This window comes from Mauremys mutica, chromosome 2, assembly GCF_020497125.1.
Source record: "Mauremys mutica isolate MM-2020 ecotype Southern chromosome 2, ASM2049712v1, whole genome shotgun sequence".
Classification (NCBI taxonomy): Eukaryota; Metazoa; Chordata; order Testudines; family Geoemydidae; genus Mauremys; species Mauremys mutica.
In genome coordinates this window covers 266,937,749-266,955,627 of record NC_059073.1, presented here as the reverse complement: position 1 = coordinate 266,955,627, position 17,879 = coordinate 266,937,749, and the positions used below count along the sequence as shown (strand labels likewise).

At 44.9% G+C, this 17,879-nt stretch overlaps 1 protein-coding gene across 6 annotated transcripts in view; it reads right to left on the bottom strand.

Annotated features, from left to right (window-relative positions):
* LOC123365213 overlaps positions 1 to 17,879 on the bottom strand; it is a 148,038-nt gene that overhangs the window by 121,208 nt on the left and 8,951 nt on the right. For 3 of the 6 annotated variants that reach the window (XM_045007914.1, XM_045007918.1, XM_045007913.1), the window contains exons 2-5: positions 17,248 to 17,289; positions 16,164 to 16,196; positions 13,693 to 13,734; positions 6,178 to 6,225 (exon numbers count right to left, since the gene is read on the bottom strand). In XM_045007914.1, coding sequence (XP_044863849.1) covers positions 6,178 to 6,225; positions 13,693 to 13,734; positions 16,164 to 16,196; positions 17,248 to 17,289 — 165 coding nt within the window. The remainder of the gene's footprint in view (positions 1 to 6,177; positions 6,226 to 13,692; positions 13,735 to 16,163; positions 16,197 to 17,247; positions 17,290 to 17,879) is intronic. The other 3 variants (XM_045007915.1, XM_045007916.1, XM_045007917.1) reach the window with 3 other exon arrangements.

The following is a 17,879-nucleotide window of genomic DNA, read 5'->3' as shown; positions in this document are numbered from 1 at the left end:
TTAATATCTATGAGTGGAGAAGCTGATGGCAATAAAAGTTTTACTAGATTAAGGACCAGAAGATTTGATCCTCCAACTTTCTTTCAAGTGGAAGATCCGCCCAAAGCTACTGTGCCTGTTTATTTTCCTTTCCTGACTGCAATGGCCCTGATATACTTCAGAAGTCTCCATTTTTTTCTCAACTTTAAAATGTGGAATTTTCTTGGTGTTTGGTTTTAAATATTCTCCTGTGAGAACTGCAACTCAATCACTGTAGTATTGTGTTTAAGAGCCTTCTGGAAAATAACTAGCCTTTAAACACAAATGAAAGCAGTGTTGCCAACTCTCATGATTTTGTCATGAGTCTCATGATAACTATTGTTTTCCTTAAAGTCCAAGCTCCTGGAGTCAAGTGAATATGTGATGATTTCAGCCTTCATTCTTAAAGAAAAATGAAATTTCTAGTCCTTGAGGCAATGGAGAAAGCTTCAAAATGTAACCCCAGTGCACCCAAAGGCTCAAAAAGCAGAAGGCAAATAAAAATAACAGCAAATCTGTTATTTTTACATTATCTCGTGGTTTTAAAGCCAATCTCATGATTTTTGGTTTGCCCGATTCATGATTTTTGAATATTTGGGATTGGCAATACTGTGAAAGTGGCTTGAAAGTGTCAGTTTCACTCCTGTTTAAAGTCAGTTTCTAGTCTATTATTTGTAGTAAGATAACACTCTTAGAGCCCCAGGCAAATGCAGTATAAACTCATGGGGCCTTACCCTCGTAGGATATTTCCCAAGTCAAATGATCTATTCCAAGCTTGGTGAACTGCAAAAAAGTGATAGAAAGTAATCTAGATTTTTCTACAATTGTTGTATTCAAGAGTTAGTAATAAAGTAAAAATATACATTAAAATTTAAAACTACCTAGTGCCCCTTAAGTGACTTGACACAAGATGTGAGAAAATGTTAGTATGAGAGCTGAGTGGATCCAATATTTATTTCTTTTTTTAATATAGGAATTAGATACAGCGCTCCTATGAGCTAATTTATAAGTTATCTGCAAACAAAAAAAAACCCTATAGTTTTCAGGTACCTAAGTAGCTCCTGGAATCAGTTAAAGTTGCCACCCCCTACCAAAATCTGAAATCGTGCCCCTTGGGAGGGGAGAGGGAGAAAAAGACAGTATAAGGACCTGAACTGGAGTCCAGAGGGGATCCCTGCCTCCCCACAAATGGTAGAAGGTGAGAGCACTCCTGACATCTAGAGTATGTAGGCTGGTTTCCTTCCTGAAAATATGAGGCTTTGGATAGAACACTGGCAGACAGATTTCCAAATTACTATGGTATTCTGAGGAAACCTTAAGGAAGAAATAAGATAGGAATGTAGTGTAACTTTATCTCTGTAGAAGGTAGTGAATAGTGGATCTGCCATAAGGGCACCTAGTTCTCCCATTCATTTAGCAGAAGTGATGGCTATCAGGAATGAGGGAGAGAAGGAAGAGAGAGTTTTGAGGGAGAGGTGGAGGAGAGAGCCATCAGTTCAAAGAAGGGTTTCCTCATGGCATTGATAACCAAATTTAAGTCTCACTGGGGAATTGGGTTCTGTACAGGAGAAAATAAGTTGTGTAAGAAAATCTGGTCATAGTAGGGTGTGCAAAAATTGAGAAGCCCTCAATGGATGAGTGGAAGGTCATAATGGCAGACAAATGTACTCTAAGCTCATTGATAGACACTGTGTCTTTAAATCCAACAGGCATGTAGGATCTTGGAGAGTGGAGTTTCTGGTGCTTGAGAAGAACGAAGAGAACACCAGGAATGGAAGTGTTTTTGTGAGTAGTACATTTCTTGCTAGATAGAACTGACTGGACACTATCTGAACAGGTTATTCCATGCTCGAGAACCATCTAGGAACCATGTTATCAGGTTCAAGGTTCCCTGAGTTCTGTAACAGGAAATCCCTCCTGAGAGGAAGGCAGAGAGGCATTACCACAGATAGGTGAAGGAGGTTCAAGTACTACAATTGTCTTGTCAGGATGATGCTGTGAGAATAACCCTCGCTCTTTCTTGTAGCAGTTTGAGCAAGGACTTGAGAATTAGAGGAAGAGGTGAGTAAGCATATAGCAAGGTATGGGGCCACAGCACTATGAGACCAATGAATTGTGCCCATATGCTCCCTTGAAGCAGAAAAAGTGATATTTCATGTCAATTGGGGTTGCAAAGAGGTTTGCTTCTGGGAGACCCCAGGTTTGGTAGATATTGTGGAGACAGAGTCATTGAGCTCCTATTTGTGGTCCTGATGGAAATTCCTGCTCAGGAAGTGCAGTTGTATTCTGGAGGCCTGGTAGATTGCTGAGATGTCTATTTGATGGGAAATGCTGCAGTTCCAGTATTTTAGCGATTCTACACATAAGGACTGGGATCTTGCATCACCCTGTCAGTTGATACAATACAAGGTTGTCCAGCATTACCCTGGTGGAGTGACCTTGTATGTTGTGAAGGAAGTGTTGACAAGCATATCAAACTGCTATTAGCTTTATTAGTTGATGTGGAGCATGGTCTCTTGCACAGAGCATTTGCCCTGTGCTGTGCCCCATGCAGGTGAGCTCCCCATCCCATAAGAGAGGCATCTGTTGTGAGGATCTTTGAGGGTGGGGGATCTGAGAATAGTGTTCCCATGCAGACCTTCAATGAGTCCTTCCACTAGCTGAGAGAGCCCAAAACTCTAAGCAATACAGTGATATGTTTGGAAAGGCTGTGTCTGTTTGAGGTTTATACAGACCTTAGCCATGTCTCAAGTCACCTGAGGTGCAGTCCCATATAAGGAATGACAAACCTGGAGGTCAAAATGTGGCACAAGAGCTGTAGATGGGTATTGTCTTTTGCATCTGAACATGGGATAAATGATTCCTCAACTGAGCTGAAGATGATCCCTTTGCTATATTAAAGAAATCTAAAGATCTAACTGTAGATCTTACATTTTTCATTTTTAGCACTTCATCAGTCTGCCTACTAAACAGACCATCTCCTACAAAATGAACATATTCAATCCTCATCTTTGTCTCATGAAGAAGACCCTCTGATCTCAACCATGCATGCCTTCCTAATTCAATAGCCAAAGCTACTGCTCTAGCTGAAGCATCCAAAGAATCAAATGCTACTCTTAACTGCTGTTCAGCAACATTATTTCCTTTCCTATAAAGGGCATTCACTAACCTTCTGTGTTCCTCTGGTAGAGTATTGAGAAACTATGACATTTCCCACCATAAATGATATTGGTATCTAGACGTGACAGCTTATAATTGGATATATGCATGGCTAATGTAGGTGAAGAAAAAATTTTCTTTCAAATATTTCTAATCTTTTCTCTTCTTCATCAGATGAAGTACATTGAACCTGGGACCATTTGATCTTTGAAGTACTGCCTCTACCAATAACAAATTAAGAGATGGACTGGTATGAAACATAGCAAGACCTTCATCATGAGGGAATTGGTATAATTTGTCAGCCTTTTTCAACAAAGGCTGAGGGGATGAGGGAGATTGCCTTCATTTGTTGTAACAATCCCTCCAACAAAGGAAGCATGACCCTTTGCCTAGTAGCTCTCCCCAAAATATCAAAAATAGGATGAGAGAATTCTTTAATAAAAACAGAGAGAATATTTAATGTCTTTGTCATGTGATCCACTAACTCATGGAATGCTACCACATTCCCTAATGGCTATGATGCTGAAGAGGCCCTTACATTTTAGCTGGAGAAGACATCCCACCAAAATCTGGATCAGCCTCTGATAACTGCAATAATTCATCTTCCTCAGATAACAACTCCCTTACTACTGTAGGGGATTAATCAGGACTTACCCACATTGTCAGATCTGTATCCTCTAGATCCGACAATTGAATGCCCTCTCAGTACTAAACTGGTGAAGACCTATTTCCTTACATAAAGCCCTCTTGAAAAGGTGCAGGAGATTGCCAATGGGACCATTGAACCCAAGGGGGTACTTGCCATTCAGGCCAAAACCCCTTATTCAGATCTGTTTGGAAATACCTTTGTCCATATGGTTCCAGAGCATATGAATAGAACTGCCTATATTATTCTTTCTCAGGATCCATTCTCTAATATGTATTCCTTTTTTTATCCAAGCCCATTCTTGGTTTGGAAGGAACTGGAGACAAGAAGTTACTTGGCTGAATCCAGGAAAGTGGAGAAAAAATATTTTCTGGAAACCCAGAAGTGGTCATAGGTGGTGGAAGTAAAGGGGAGATCTTGACTTCTTCAAGCCTCCTTCTGTTTCCAAACAGCTGGGTCAACTATAACAAAATATCTAATGCCTACTAAAAGGAAATACCTGTTCAGTCACTGACAGAACTGGAGATGGATCCAATCAATGAACCATCTTTTGCAGTGCCATATAGGTAGTGATTATCAAATCTTTATAGATTCACATTATCATCAGCTCATTAGCTCTCACTTTTGGAACTTGATCATCTGTATCTGACGCAATCAGATCTGAAGAAGAATAGCTCTTGATCCTACCATGAGAACCTATTTTCAGAACAGGTCCCTTGAAGACCATCTAGTTAGATAAGTCTTTCTCTCTTGGATTGGCTCTTTGCACAGAGACCAACACTCATGAGGACAGGGTTCTTGTGCTCGGCATAACAGCTGAGTCCTTTTGAATTTGATTGGCTTTGGAAAAAGAGGCCAACACCAGAGTCATTTTTTTCTTTGGATCCTTGCCACTCCCAGATTAGTAATAGGTACCAAGGAGGAAGGTTTGTCCTTCTTTTTGACTGGCTCACTTGGAGCCAACACTGGTCTCTGAGGTCTGCTTGAGTCCTATCAACTTTCAGTTCCAGATGGTTCGCTGAGAGCGCTTCCTGCAATGAAATCAACTGAAGTCTGTTCTATCTTTCCTTTCCCCATGTTGTGAAAATCAAGCTTTTTGAGGGTGATTGTCATCCCAAACATGCCAGGCATCTGGCATGTGCATTGGACACTGGGAACACTGCTGGATATGACACACATTTGTTAAAACTGGCCTTTTAAGCCTACAGTTCTGACATCTCTAGAACTAACTTAAAGTAATACTAATTAACTAACAACTACTCACTCAGACCACTATAACTAACAAGTGTGGATCTGAGAGAATCCTGGAGCATTCCTGATCTCTTCTGCTGGTCATCATTGGAAGGAACTGAGGCAGCTGGAGAACCATGCCCCTTTTATACGCTTTACCCTGGAGGATTCAACATTCATTGAGGGGAGTGGTGAGCGAGGCATGTCAGCACTCCAACAGTGACTGCTTGGTAGAGTTCTACCATTCAGATTGCTCTTCTTGGAGCATCTCATGAGTGGGAATATGTAGAGGACACTCAAAGAAAAAATGTCCACTACCGGGCACCAGACTGGAATTTGGCACCATGTATAGTATTTAAAAAACAACATATAACATATAAAATGGATGTAAGAAAATATTAAGGTATTATAAGTAACAGCTATTTTTCAAGATTAAATCTTGGGATTTAATCAAGGGAATCTTCCCATTAAATCAATAAGAAGTAATTTAAATAAAATGTAAACTTAAAATTTTTAAAAATAAAAGCTATAATTTAAACTTACTTAGCCAAGTTGACATGTAACAATAACAATGATCTTTCAGTATAAAGCATCTATACTTACAACAGAAATCTCAGTAGTTATTCTATACTAGTTTACCGCTTTCTGCAGTAATTTTCAAAATATAGCTATAACTACTTCTAGTAAGATTAAGCTATAATTTCTTCACCTATTTAGTTCAATATTAGAACATCATTTGCAAGAAACTGACTCTAGAAGGAAGTCAGATAAAGCCAACATCAAACTGTTCCAGATGAAACCAGATACATTTAAGAATTAAAGAACTTTATTTGCAATTTTTCAGAGGGAACTGGCTGAAGTTTCAGTGAGCCAGTGACCTTGGTTTGACCTTTAATATATGCAACATTAAACAATAAGATTTAAAAGTAGATTAATTTTAAATAACCCAAATAATTAATTTATTCAACAACAGTACTTATAGAACTTGGAATTCCATTTGACCAATTTGCAAATACTGAAGATACTTCTTAGCTAACACATTACTATAGAAATCACCATGCTCCAAAATATAAAAGTTGTTTTTAAAAAAACATTTTTTCACATTATTTGAAAGTATATTTTACCTCATGATCTTTAAGAAGGCCTTGAATATCCTCTTGAGAAACCTGGAACTCAAAAAGTAATAATGGAATGGTGACATGCCACAACATTCTAATACCTATGATTTAAAAATCATTAAGATATAGTATTACAATATAAATTGTTAATCTTGAATCTCAATACTATATTTTCTAAATTTTTTATTTATTGAACATAGAGTGTTTGGGGCACCATACAGTCCATGGTCACCTTTAAAAACTTGCCAGTGTAGCTTTAGATCACTAAAGGTTACTTCAATAGTTGCAGTAGTATCTAAACTTACTCAACTTAACTATAGGGAATGCTCGGAATCCCTCAAAATACTGAAATAATATTATTTAACTATTTAAGGCAGATAGCAAATTTATAAGGAAGGCACACAAAGGAAGACGATTCTCTGATCCACTGATCTCACAGTCTGTCTTCACTGAGAAAAAGTCATAGTTCAAAAAATATTGCACACAGATATACGTATACACTGATAAGTATAATGATTTGCACTTTGGATAAAGTGCATTTTATGACTCACGCATTTTTGAAAAAGCATTACTACTGACATGATCATACAACCACATTGAAAAGGATAGCTTTAAAATATTTTCTATTTTACATTTTACCTAAAATGTTTATGTTTTGTTTTTACGTCTTGATCATTAAAAGGTCTTTTGTTATGATCTCATACACCCTGGAGAAAGAAAAGCAATATTAAAGGGGCACAAAATTAGCTTACAATATTCAGAAAAAAGGAAAGTCTTAGCAAATGGTTTTGAGAAATGAACATAAAGGATGCACTGAAGAAAAGACGGTTACTCACCGTAGTAACTGTTGTTCTTCGAGATGTGTTGCTCCTATCCATTCCAGTTAGGTGTGCGCGCCGCGCGTGCACGGCTCTTCAGAAGATTTTTACCCTAGCAACTCCGGCGGGCCGGCTGGGCGCCCCCTGGAGTGGCGCCGCTATGGCGCAGGATATATACCCCAGCCGGCCCGTCCGCTCCTCAGTTCCTTCTTGCCGGCTACTCCGACAGTGGGGAAGGAGGGCGGGTCTGGAATGGATAGGAGCAACACATCTCGAAGAACAACAGTTACTACGGTGAGTAACCGTCTTTTCTTCTTCGAGTGATTGCTCCTATGCATTCCAGTTAGGAGATTCCCAAGCCTTACGTAGGCGGTGGGGTCGGAGTTAGATGTTGCAGAACACAACCGCTAAGCCAGAGGCTGCATCAGCTCTGGACTCTTGGACCAATGAGGCAAAGGTGTGGACCGAGGACCAGGTAGGTGTACGACACATCCCCCGAAAGGGAATGCGAGCCAGGAAGGCAGCTGAGAAGCGTGAGCCCTGGCGGAATGTGCAGCAAGGTGGCTCTATGGCACATGGGCCGAAACAGAAGAGGTGCAGATGCACAACGTCATTGAAGATGAAATCCTCTAGGAGGAGACAGGTATGCCCTTCGTCCGGTATGCCGGTACGATGAAGGTTTTGGGGGCGTTACGAGAGGGCTCAGTCCGCTAGATATAGATTGCGGACGCCCTGCAGATGTCGAAGGAGGGCAACCGTTGCTCTCCTTGCACAGAGAGTGGCTTTGGAAAGAAGACCGGAAGGAAGATATCCTGGTGGATATAAAAGGCCGACACCTCCTTGGGGAGGCAGGTCGGACGTGGTAATAACCGCCCTTGTCCTTGAGGAACACAGTATACCTTGGGCCTATTGTGAGAGTCTGAAGCTCGGAGACTCGTGTGGCCGCAGGAAAGACTACAGGAAACTGCCTTGCAGGACAGTTATATCAATGAGCATGTTGACATTGGCTCGAATAGGGCAGTCATAAAACTGGGTAGAACCAGATTGAAGAGCCAGGTTTATGGCGGGGCCCCACTGGGGGGGGGTATAAACGCTCCAAGCCCTGAGGAACCAGATGGAATGGAGCGGGATCTCTGCGGGAGAAACATTGCGCGTTTCGGAGCAGCATGAGAAATGCTTCCACTCGGCCAGATACTTTAACCGAATGGACGATTTTCTACCACCCCGGAGAATCCCGTAGAACCGAGGCCGAACAACGTAACTTGGGTCGGTTTAGCCACGCAGGAGTCCTGCTGTGAGGTGCAGGGATTACAAGACCGGGTGGTGAAGGTTGTCGTGATTCCGCGTCATGGGGCCTGTGCCAAGAGGGTTGCTACCGACAGGTGTAGCAACATGGTGTGCCAGTGCTGCCCAGGTTACACTGGAGCGAACCCGATCAGGGGCTCTCTGTCCCTGCGGAGTTTGAGCAGGACCTTGTGAACCAGCGGGGACAGTGGACAGCGTACGGCAGATGGCTGATCCATGGCCTCAGGAAAATCCTCCAAGACCGAGCCTGGGGAGAGGCCTTGGAACGAGGAGAATTTCTCTCTCTCCTTCCGTTCTCGCGAAAGCGAGGAGGGCTATGCGGGGGAAGACCCACTTCTGGAAAACGGAATAGATAAAGACGGGAGGAAAACACCACTTGTGAGACAGGAAGGATCTGCTGAGACGATCCGCCAGCTGAATCGCCTGGTACACAAGGCAGACTGCTCTCAGCTCTCGGACATTGATGTGTCAGGCCAGCTCTTGCGCTGACCGAAGGCCGTGAGTGCGAAACTACACCAGGTGCGCACCCAGCCGAGAGATGGGCTGTCTGTCATGAGGGACCCCGAGGGGTGAATGAAACAGCATCCCCGGATACACCGGGGAGGACGCCGACTCCCGGTCGAGGGAGCCTAGGCTGCTAGGGGGAAACGAGACGACCACGAGTATGCCACCTCTGCCCGGGTGGCACCCCCAGGTGAGCCACGATTGAAGTGAACAGAGGCAAAGCCTGGTATGTTTAGTTGCAAACGTGTAGACAGCCATGTGACTCAGGAAACCGAGGCAAGAGCGAGCCCAAGTTGGCGGGAAGGTCCGTAGACCTTGTACAATTGTTACCCTCGCCTGAAACCAAGGCTGAGGAAAGCAGGCTCTGGCGAGTCTGGAGTCCAGGACGGCCCCAATGAATTCCCTTCCCTATATGGGAATCAGAGTGGATTTTACTATTGATCATCAGGCCTAGACACAGGAATAGGTTCGTGTCGATGCCCACCTGACTGGTACTTTGGGCCCGGGGGTTCTTCGAATGAGCCACTCGTCTAGACACGGAGAACGTGTATCAGACGGTGGCGAAGAAAGGCGGCGACTACAGCCATGCACCTTGAATACCCCTGGGCTGTATAGAGGCCAACCGGGAGGGCCGTATACTGGGAATAACGATGGTAGGCCCCAAACCAAGGGTACCTTCTGTGTGGAAGAGAAATGGCAACGTGAAAAACACGCGCCCTTCATATCAAGGGCGGCGTACCAGTCTCCGGGACGGTCGCCCTGGGTATCATGCGGAACTCATCTGCATCGTGACTTGTTGAGTTCCTGCAGGCCTAGGATAGGTCTGAGACCTCCCTTCGCTTAGGGGAATAGGTTTCGCCCTTAGGTACCTCCTGTATAGCTCCGATGAGGAGGAGCGTCCGCACCTCTTGCCAGAGGAATCGCTCGTGAGAGGGGTCCTTAGGAGGGGCGAGGATGGGTAGGCTTTTGCCCCATTGGTGGTCAGAAGGACCCTAATTCTGGCTCCTTTGGGGTGCGGATTGATGGCCACGACCGTGTCCGCCACGCCCGCTGGCCATGTCCTGACCTTGTCAAGGCGCAGGGTAAGAGCGGAGGTTGGGGACGGAAACGTCGGCGCTGAATTACCGGCGTGTGCATGCCGAGAGAGAGAGAGAGAGAGAGAGCAAAGTGACCCTGCTGCCCTTTAGGTTCTGCAGCCTAGGGCCAGTGTTGTCAGAGAACAGGCCTGTGCCACTGAAGGGCAAGATCTGTATAGCGTGCCGCAGCTGCAAGGGAAGGCTCGATAACTGGAGTCCTGAAACGCACCGCATGGCAACACCCGAGGCCAGAGTCATGGCAGCGGAGTCAGCTGCGTCCAACGAGGCCTGGAGGGAAGCTCTCTCCAGCTCCGTCCTTTGCTGCAGGAGGGCATCGAACTCTTGACGGGAGTTCCGAAGAACCGACTCTGTAAATTTGCCCACCGCCACCCACAGTAGCGGATAAGCAAGGCTTGCTGGTTCGCTACACGAAGTTGCAGGGCCCCCTCCGGGTACATCTTATGGCCCAGTAAGACCACACGCCCAGCCTCTTTGGATTTAGGGGCTGGTCGCATTTCGATTAGAGGAGGGCCGGAGGGGTATGTTCCTGCCCCCACCTCATCTGGGGAGGAGGAAGAAGAAAGGCCCGGGACAAGCGGGTCCTGTGTGGGCTCGAGCTCCTGGACGACCTCCTGATCCGGTGGGATCTGGGAGCCCGGTGCCGAACCTGGGGTTGCTCTGTACCGGTCGGACGGGGACGACTAATTGTCACCTCTGGCACCCAGAGCTCGGAGGGAACGGAGCGAGATGGGATCACCGGAACGCCTCTGGCGTGGTAGTACACCCACGGCGTCCAGAATGACCACTGATAGGTCTCCTGGAAGACTCTGGAGGGCACATCGGAAAACAGAGTGCTACGCATATGAAGTGTCCGCACGGGACGACACTGATGCGTGGCTGGATGGCCCTGGAGGAGCTGAAAGCTCTTGGTAGAGTCTCCGTCTGTAACTGACGTCGCTCGATGCGGCACCGGGGATCGGTACCGGTAGACAGACCGGTACCGAGAACGGGACCTGCCACCAAAGCTGTGCCGGGCGGTCGACCGAGGGTGCGAGGCTCGATGATCAGGAGTGGCTATGAGCGTCCCAGTGCCTGGGGCTTGATCGGAGCTGAGTGTCCCAGACCGGCGAACGGGATGCTGACCGGTGCCGCGAGCACTACTGGTACCAACGTGGAGAACGGTGCCGAGACCTAGATCGGTGACGGGACCGAGAACATCTGCGGGACCGCGACCCTGAACGGTGCCGCTGTGCGGTGCCGAGGTAGGGTGGTCTGATCAAGGCAGGCTTGCCCATCGACTATGTAACCCCCACCGGCGGTGCCGGGGGTTGAGGCAGCGTAGATGCTGTCGTTGCAATCAGCCCCCTGGCCGTGGACACTGTCTCCGGCGTGGAGGGAATAGTGAACTCAACCATAGCTGGCACCCCGGATGCAGCTTCATAGCGAGCTCGACCATGGACCGTACCGGGGAGTGTTCCAGCACCGGACTCGATGGCTTTTGCCTGGCCGGAGTTAATGGTGCGGGCATTGTCGGTGCCGCGGTAGACATCGGTGCTGGGCGATCCGACGGAGCATAGCACTCGGCTGCGGAGCAGGCGGCTCGGACGCAGCTTCAGGGCGAGCTCGACCACGGTCCGTACCGGGGAGCTTTCCGGCACTGGACTCGACGGCTCTTGCCTGGCCGGAGTTAATGGTGCGAACATTGACGGTGGCGCGGCAGACATCGGTGCCGGGCGGTCCCACTAAACATAGCGCTCGGCTGCGGAGCAGGCGGCTCGGACGCAGCTTCCTAGTGAGCTCGACCACGGTCCGTACCGGGGAGCTTACCAGCACCGGACTCGACGGCTCTTGCCTGGCCGGAGCTAACGGTGTGGATACTGTCGGTGCCGCGGCAGACATCAGTGCCGGGCGATCCGACTGAACATCGCGCTCGACTGTGGAGCAGGCGGCTCGGACGCAGCTTCCGGGCGAGCTCGACCACGGTGCGTACCGGGGAGCTTTCCGGCACCTGACTCGACGGCTCTTGCCTGGCCGGAGTTAACGGTGCGGATATTGTCGGTGCCGCGGCCGACATCGGTGCCGGGCGATCCGACGGAGCATAGCGCTCGGCTGCGGAGCAGGCGGCTCGGACACAGCTTCATAGCGAGCTCGACCACGGTCCATACCGGGGAGCTTTCCAGCACCGGACTCGACGGCTCTTGCCTGGCCGGAGTGAAAGGTGCGGATATTGTCGGTGCCACGGCAGACATCGGTGCCGGGCGATCCGACGGAGCATAGCGCTCGGCTGCGGAGCAGGCGGCTCGGACGCAGCTTCAGAGCAAGCTCGACCACGGTCCGTACCGGGGAGCTTTCCAGCACCGGACTCGACGGCTCTTGCCTGGCCGGAGTGAAAGGTGCGGATATTGCCGGTGCCGCGGCAGACATCGGTGCCGGGCGATCCGACTGAGCATAGCACTCAGCTGCGGAGCAGGCGGCTCGGACGCAGCTTCCGGGCGAGCTCGACCACGGTGCGTACCGGGGAGCTTTCCAGCACCGGACTCGACGGCTCTTGCCTGGCCGGAGTAACTCTTCATCCTCCAGGGGAGAGGTCCATGCCGAGGGTACGTCGGAGTCAGCGACGGTGGTGCCAGGAGGCCTTGGCGGCACCGGCGGTCCGGTGCCGAGGGAGCGCGCCGTGAAAACTAACTAGCGCTCGGCGCCGAGAGCGGAGGAGCAAAAGCTGCCTCCCTCAGGAGCTGTTTAAATCGAAAGCCCCGCTCCCCTTTGTTCACGGATTAAGGGCCTCACAAATGCAGCACTTATCTGTGAGGTAAGATCCCTCGAGGCACTTAGGAGAAGATCTCTTGTCGGCAGCGGCTTGTGGCCGGCCGAGCATTAGAAAACCCTGTGGACCGGGCATCGGACCCGGCCCCGGGTGAGGGGAAGGGGATAAACCCCAACCCCTGTAAAATAAATACACTATACTATTCTACAAACAAACAGAGTTAACTACAACTATAAACAGAACGAGAGAAAACTACGAGTAGCTAGGGAAGTGGAGGTCAGCTGAGCTGTGCTCCACTGTTCCAACGGCTGTCACGGGCGGAAAGAAGGAACTGAGGAGCGGACGGGCCGGCTGGGGTATATATCCTGCGCTATAGCGGCGCCACTCCAGGGGGCGCCCAGCCGGCCCGCCAGAGTTGCTAGGGTAAAAATCTTCCGAAGAGCCGTGCACGCGCGGCGCGCACACCTAACTGGAATGCATAGGAGCAATCACTCGAAGAAGAATACAATGAAATCGACTTGCAGAAAGATAGTGGGGGTGTCAAAGCAGTTATGAGTACAGCTGGTAGAAATATCTGTTTTTTCCCTGTGAAAATGTTTGGGAAAATTTTTTAATTCAAGTTGGATTTTTTTTTCATTTTTATAGAAAAGTTCACAATGAAATGAAATTTAAGTTTATTTCTTTTCTAAGTGCAATCTTCTTTTATTTGTAAACTTAATTTTTTCTAAATTTTAAATGTTTGTTTTTTCCCTATCTCCCCTTTATTCCTTTATTCCATTTTTTGCCACTTAATGCAATAGAACAATGTTATGTGATTCACTGTTCCCCCCACCCCCATACACACACACTAACTTTTCAAAACTTTTCCAACTTGGAAATTTACAGAGTGGCTATTATCCCTAAGTCATACCTACAGGTGGGTTCTAGAAGCTCTAAATTTGCAGTAAATGAAGATTCTACTTTGCAAATACAGTATTGATTAGATTATCATGCACTCACATTTCAAGAATACCCTAAAAATACTTTTTACGTTTCAGTTTTGTGTTGTTTTTACCTTTTGATCTTTATGAAATTCTTCTAGATGCCCATGAACATCCTAAAAACAAAAATGTCATAATTAATCTTTGTACAGTTCTACAAACATCTGCAAATCAATAAGCAATATAAAAAGAGTTACTTATTACAATGCTCCAGTATATTTCATAACAAGCATTAAAGTGCTGTATTAAATTTTATGGGGGCAGCACAGCATTTACAGAGTAATCATGTAGACGCAGCTGCAATAGGAACAACACAAAACACGAGGAATTTGTAGCATATTTCCTTTCATTTGTATCTCTACATTGTATATAAACAATTCTAATTATGACTCAAAGAAATTAGGACAAAGTCTCTAAGGATTTTTCTCCTTTTGTTTTTCCCCTGAAGGAACAGAGGTAACTCAAGCTGTTTATCCCCACTACAGAGATTGTTCACATGATGAGCCAAAGATGGGGGAAGTGGAAGAATTTCCATTTCTTTCTTTCTAATGAAGGATTGTGCTGAAACTGTAGAAAGGCTAGGCAGGATGTTGCCAAGCCACTGATTACCTCGTGGGGAAGTTATCGTGAAAAGAAAGAACTATTTTGGCAGAGTAGGCCAAAAACGTTAGCACTGTAATTTTTCTCTCTTTCAAATCCCAAGGAATCAGAAACTAGATTGGAAAAAAGAACAGGACAGCTGTGGAAAAGGGCTAACCATACTAGCAGATTTTGAATCCACTACTTGTTTATACAGTTCAAATTCTAATGAAAAATTGGATGCTCTCGTTGAGCTAAGCTACTTTAAATGAACATTACCACCATATAGACAACATCATGGCTTCACAGAACAGACCTCCAGATTTGGGACGGACAGTTTGGACAACTGGGTTTTGTGAGGACATTGGTAACCAATGTCAGGTAAAATAGACCTCTGGAGCTTTCTGGAGCTTAAAATGATTTCTCCTTGAACTGACTATTGTCATTTATTTGAAAGACAGCAAAATCTTCACTATACTGAAAGATATTATTGACTTACACTGACAGCAGTGTAGGGGTCTGAGTAAATGAAGAGGGTTAAAATAAACTGTTTGAAGATGAAGTACATGGCAGGACCTGGGTCTAAGTGGTTGGAAATTTCACAGGAAGTGCAATTGAAAAACAAAATTCTCTGGGGCTTCTGGTTTATTCTCAAGTTTTCTATTTAAATACAAGTATACAAATCAGCAAAGACTCTGGCCACATTTCTTTTCATAAAAATTAAAGGTGAAATGGGAGGTATTCAAATCACAAGTCCCAAGGCTGTAGTCTTGTCCCTGAGGGCATGCTAAAGAATGAAAACTATCTTTAGGAAACACTACAGGACATGACAGTTGAACTTCAACCAGAAAACCATTTGAAAAAGTGAATAGCAGATGGACAATAATGTAACTTCCTGATTGTTAGAGCTGGACTGTGATTAACCTCCCAATGCAAGAAGTGGAAACACCATCATTTGGGGCATTTAAAACTAGACTGTAGAAAACACCGGCATATGAGGTCATTTTTTTGTGGCAGTGGGACTGAGCTAAGTGATCTAGTAGTCTTTTCTACTTGTGTTGTTTATAACTTTATTATCAGATCAGGGAAGTTATCCTGGTTGACTCTACAAAAGTGAAAAGGAGGAGCCACATGACACAATAAGGCCTTGCCTACCCTAGGAAATTCAGAAGCACAATGGAACAGTCCTATGCTATCCTTCTACATGGGCCCCTAGTATGCCAGTGACATGCAAGAGGCATGCTTGAAGACTGGCAAGATGGGGAGTCAGTCAGGCTTGAATGCATTGCTCTCTGGCTATTCTTTCTGGTGGATAGGCTCACAGGCAAGCACTAAAGGCTGTCAGAACTCAAGAGCAGTCTCTGGGAGTGCTCCAAGTTGTGTTGGGGGGGCACATAAACCCCAGACTAGGCACAAAATTTGGAGCACTCAGAACAGAATCCAGCTTTTTTCTTTCTCTCAGAGCATTATTAGTGGCTAGAGCAGAGACCTGAGATTCAGGAGACCTGAGTCCTGTTATCAACTTTGTCAGGGCTTGTTAGGTGACTTTGGGCAAGCTACAATCTCTTTTTGCCACAGTTTTCCACCTGGACCAACTGCATAATAATGTTTACCAACCTTTGCAAAGCATTTTGAGAGTTTGGGATATAAGTATGGTATAGTTTTATAATATTATAAGAAGTGGCCGTTTGGCAGTGTATTGTCTCAAGCAGGACAAAGGGGTACTGTCTGGCATATTGCCTTTGCTGAAAGTACATAGGCATTCTATCCCTGAATTGTCAACCTTGGACATTTTTTACTTTTAATATTTCAGGCCCCCCTCGTCTGTAGAAAAATTAATTAATGTTAATGTGTCCCCCTCATTATAAATATTTACTATGCATTTTTATGTAAATGTATTCCCTTTGTGATAACTACCCAATGCATTAAAAGGATTACTTAAGATATTTTCTCATTTGTAATTTACCTCATAAGCTTTAGGAGAATCTTGTACATAAGGCTGAATATCCGAGAAATTAAAAAAGCAATGTTAAGAGGTTACAAGTGACACATGTATTTTAGTCCAGAAACATTGAGATGTTATATTAAAAGGCATATTCTTAATAATAAATCTTAGTTTAATTAATGCAAACTTAACACTTGCTCAATGATTTCATCAATGCAAACCAGTAAATTAAGATAAAATATAAATTTCTATTTTTAACATATATTTCTACACCCATTTAGCCAAGATGACCTATACAAAAATCACAATGATCTGTTATTTTGTAGTATTTTAGCGTTCATAGCAAGGTATCCAACACTTTAGAGAATACTTTTATTTGCAGATCTCAAAGTCAAGATTCATCTGTACATTTTTAAGCTATTACAATATTGACTTTCATCCAAATACTCAGACAGAAATGAGAAACTTCATTATTTTTATTTTGCAACTTTAAGCCTCACAGTGCTTGACTTTGTTCTCTTAAAGTCCTTTAAACCTTAAAATTCTCAAATATCCAGAAAATAATCAGTTCAAGTAACATCATCTGTCACGTTGTTCTGCATCCAAGTATTAAATGGAAAATTATATAGAGCTATCAATTTTGAAGACATTAATGCTTGATAGTATACCCATTCATTTGTGTCAAGCATCATTGATACCAAGAAGTATATGTAACAGGCGATTTGCTCAGGTGACTCAACTGAGCAGTTTAATAAAGATCACATCATCCATTATAGCAAAGAACTGCATGTCTAAGACTATTCTCTCTCCTAGAGGGGTTGGACCTTCAAGGATCAGGTCATTAGACTTTTCAGGCCATCTTCAGGGAAGCACACATCATCCTGAGGCAAATCAAATAAAACGTTGATCACTACTATATATCTTGGAGGGCTGGAGTAATTATGATCAATAATCCTATTAACACTGTTGCTTTGTTTGGAGAAATATTTACCTATGAAGTTCTGTTTAAACATATTAGTGATCAGTTAAGCACTCTTACATTAAGTGAATAGATTTAAAATATTTTCTCTTTTACAGCGTAAAAGGTTTTGCATTAATGTTTTACCTGATAAACTTCAAGTGGTCCTTGACTATCTCCCAGAAAAACCTAGAAATCCAAAAGAAGTATTAATAGATAAATGTCATGCTACTTGTTTCAAGTACATTTGATTATTCATTTATTACATTTAGGCTTTATATAAATGTGTATTTTAGAATTTGAATGTTATTGCTATTTAATGCACTTACTACAATATCAAGGAATTTATCAATTTGCATCAATAATTTAAACTGTAAATATTGACTTTTGAGATACTCTGCTGTACAGTGTAATTATTCACAAATAGCTACATTGGGGTATCCAAGGCCCTGCCTGCCTACTGTGCTCATTATGGTCCATGCAATATATTCTGATTATTGAGAAATGGAGGTTACTTACCTGTAATTGGAGGTTCTTTGAGATGTGTGGTCCCTATCTGTATTCCCCGTGTGGGTACACATGTGGTCCATGCACCTGAGACTGGAGATTTGTAGCAAGTAGTGTCCATAGGTCTGTGCCTGCACAGTTGCTTTCTCGTGCTCTGAACCAAGGACATAAAGGGCGGCACAAACAACACCCCCTCCAGTTCTTCTTAGTGCAAATCATATAAGATCAGAAGCAGAGGGGAAGAAGGGTGGGTAGTGGAATACAAATAGGGA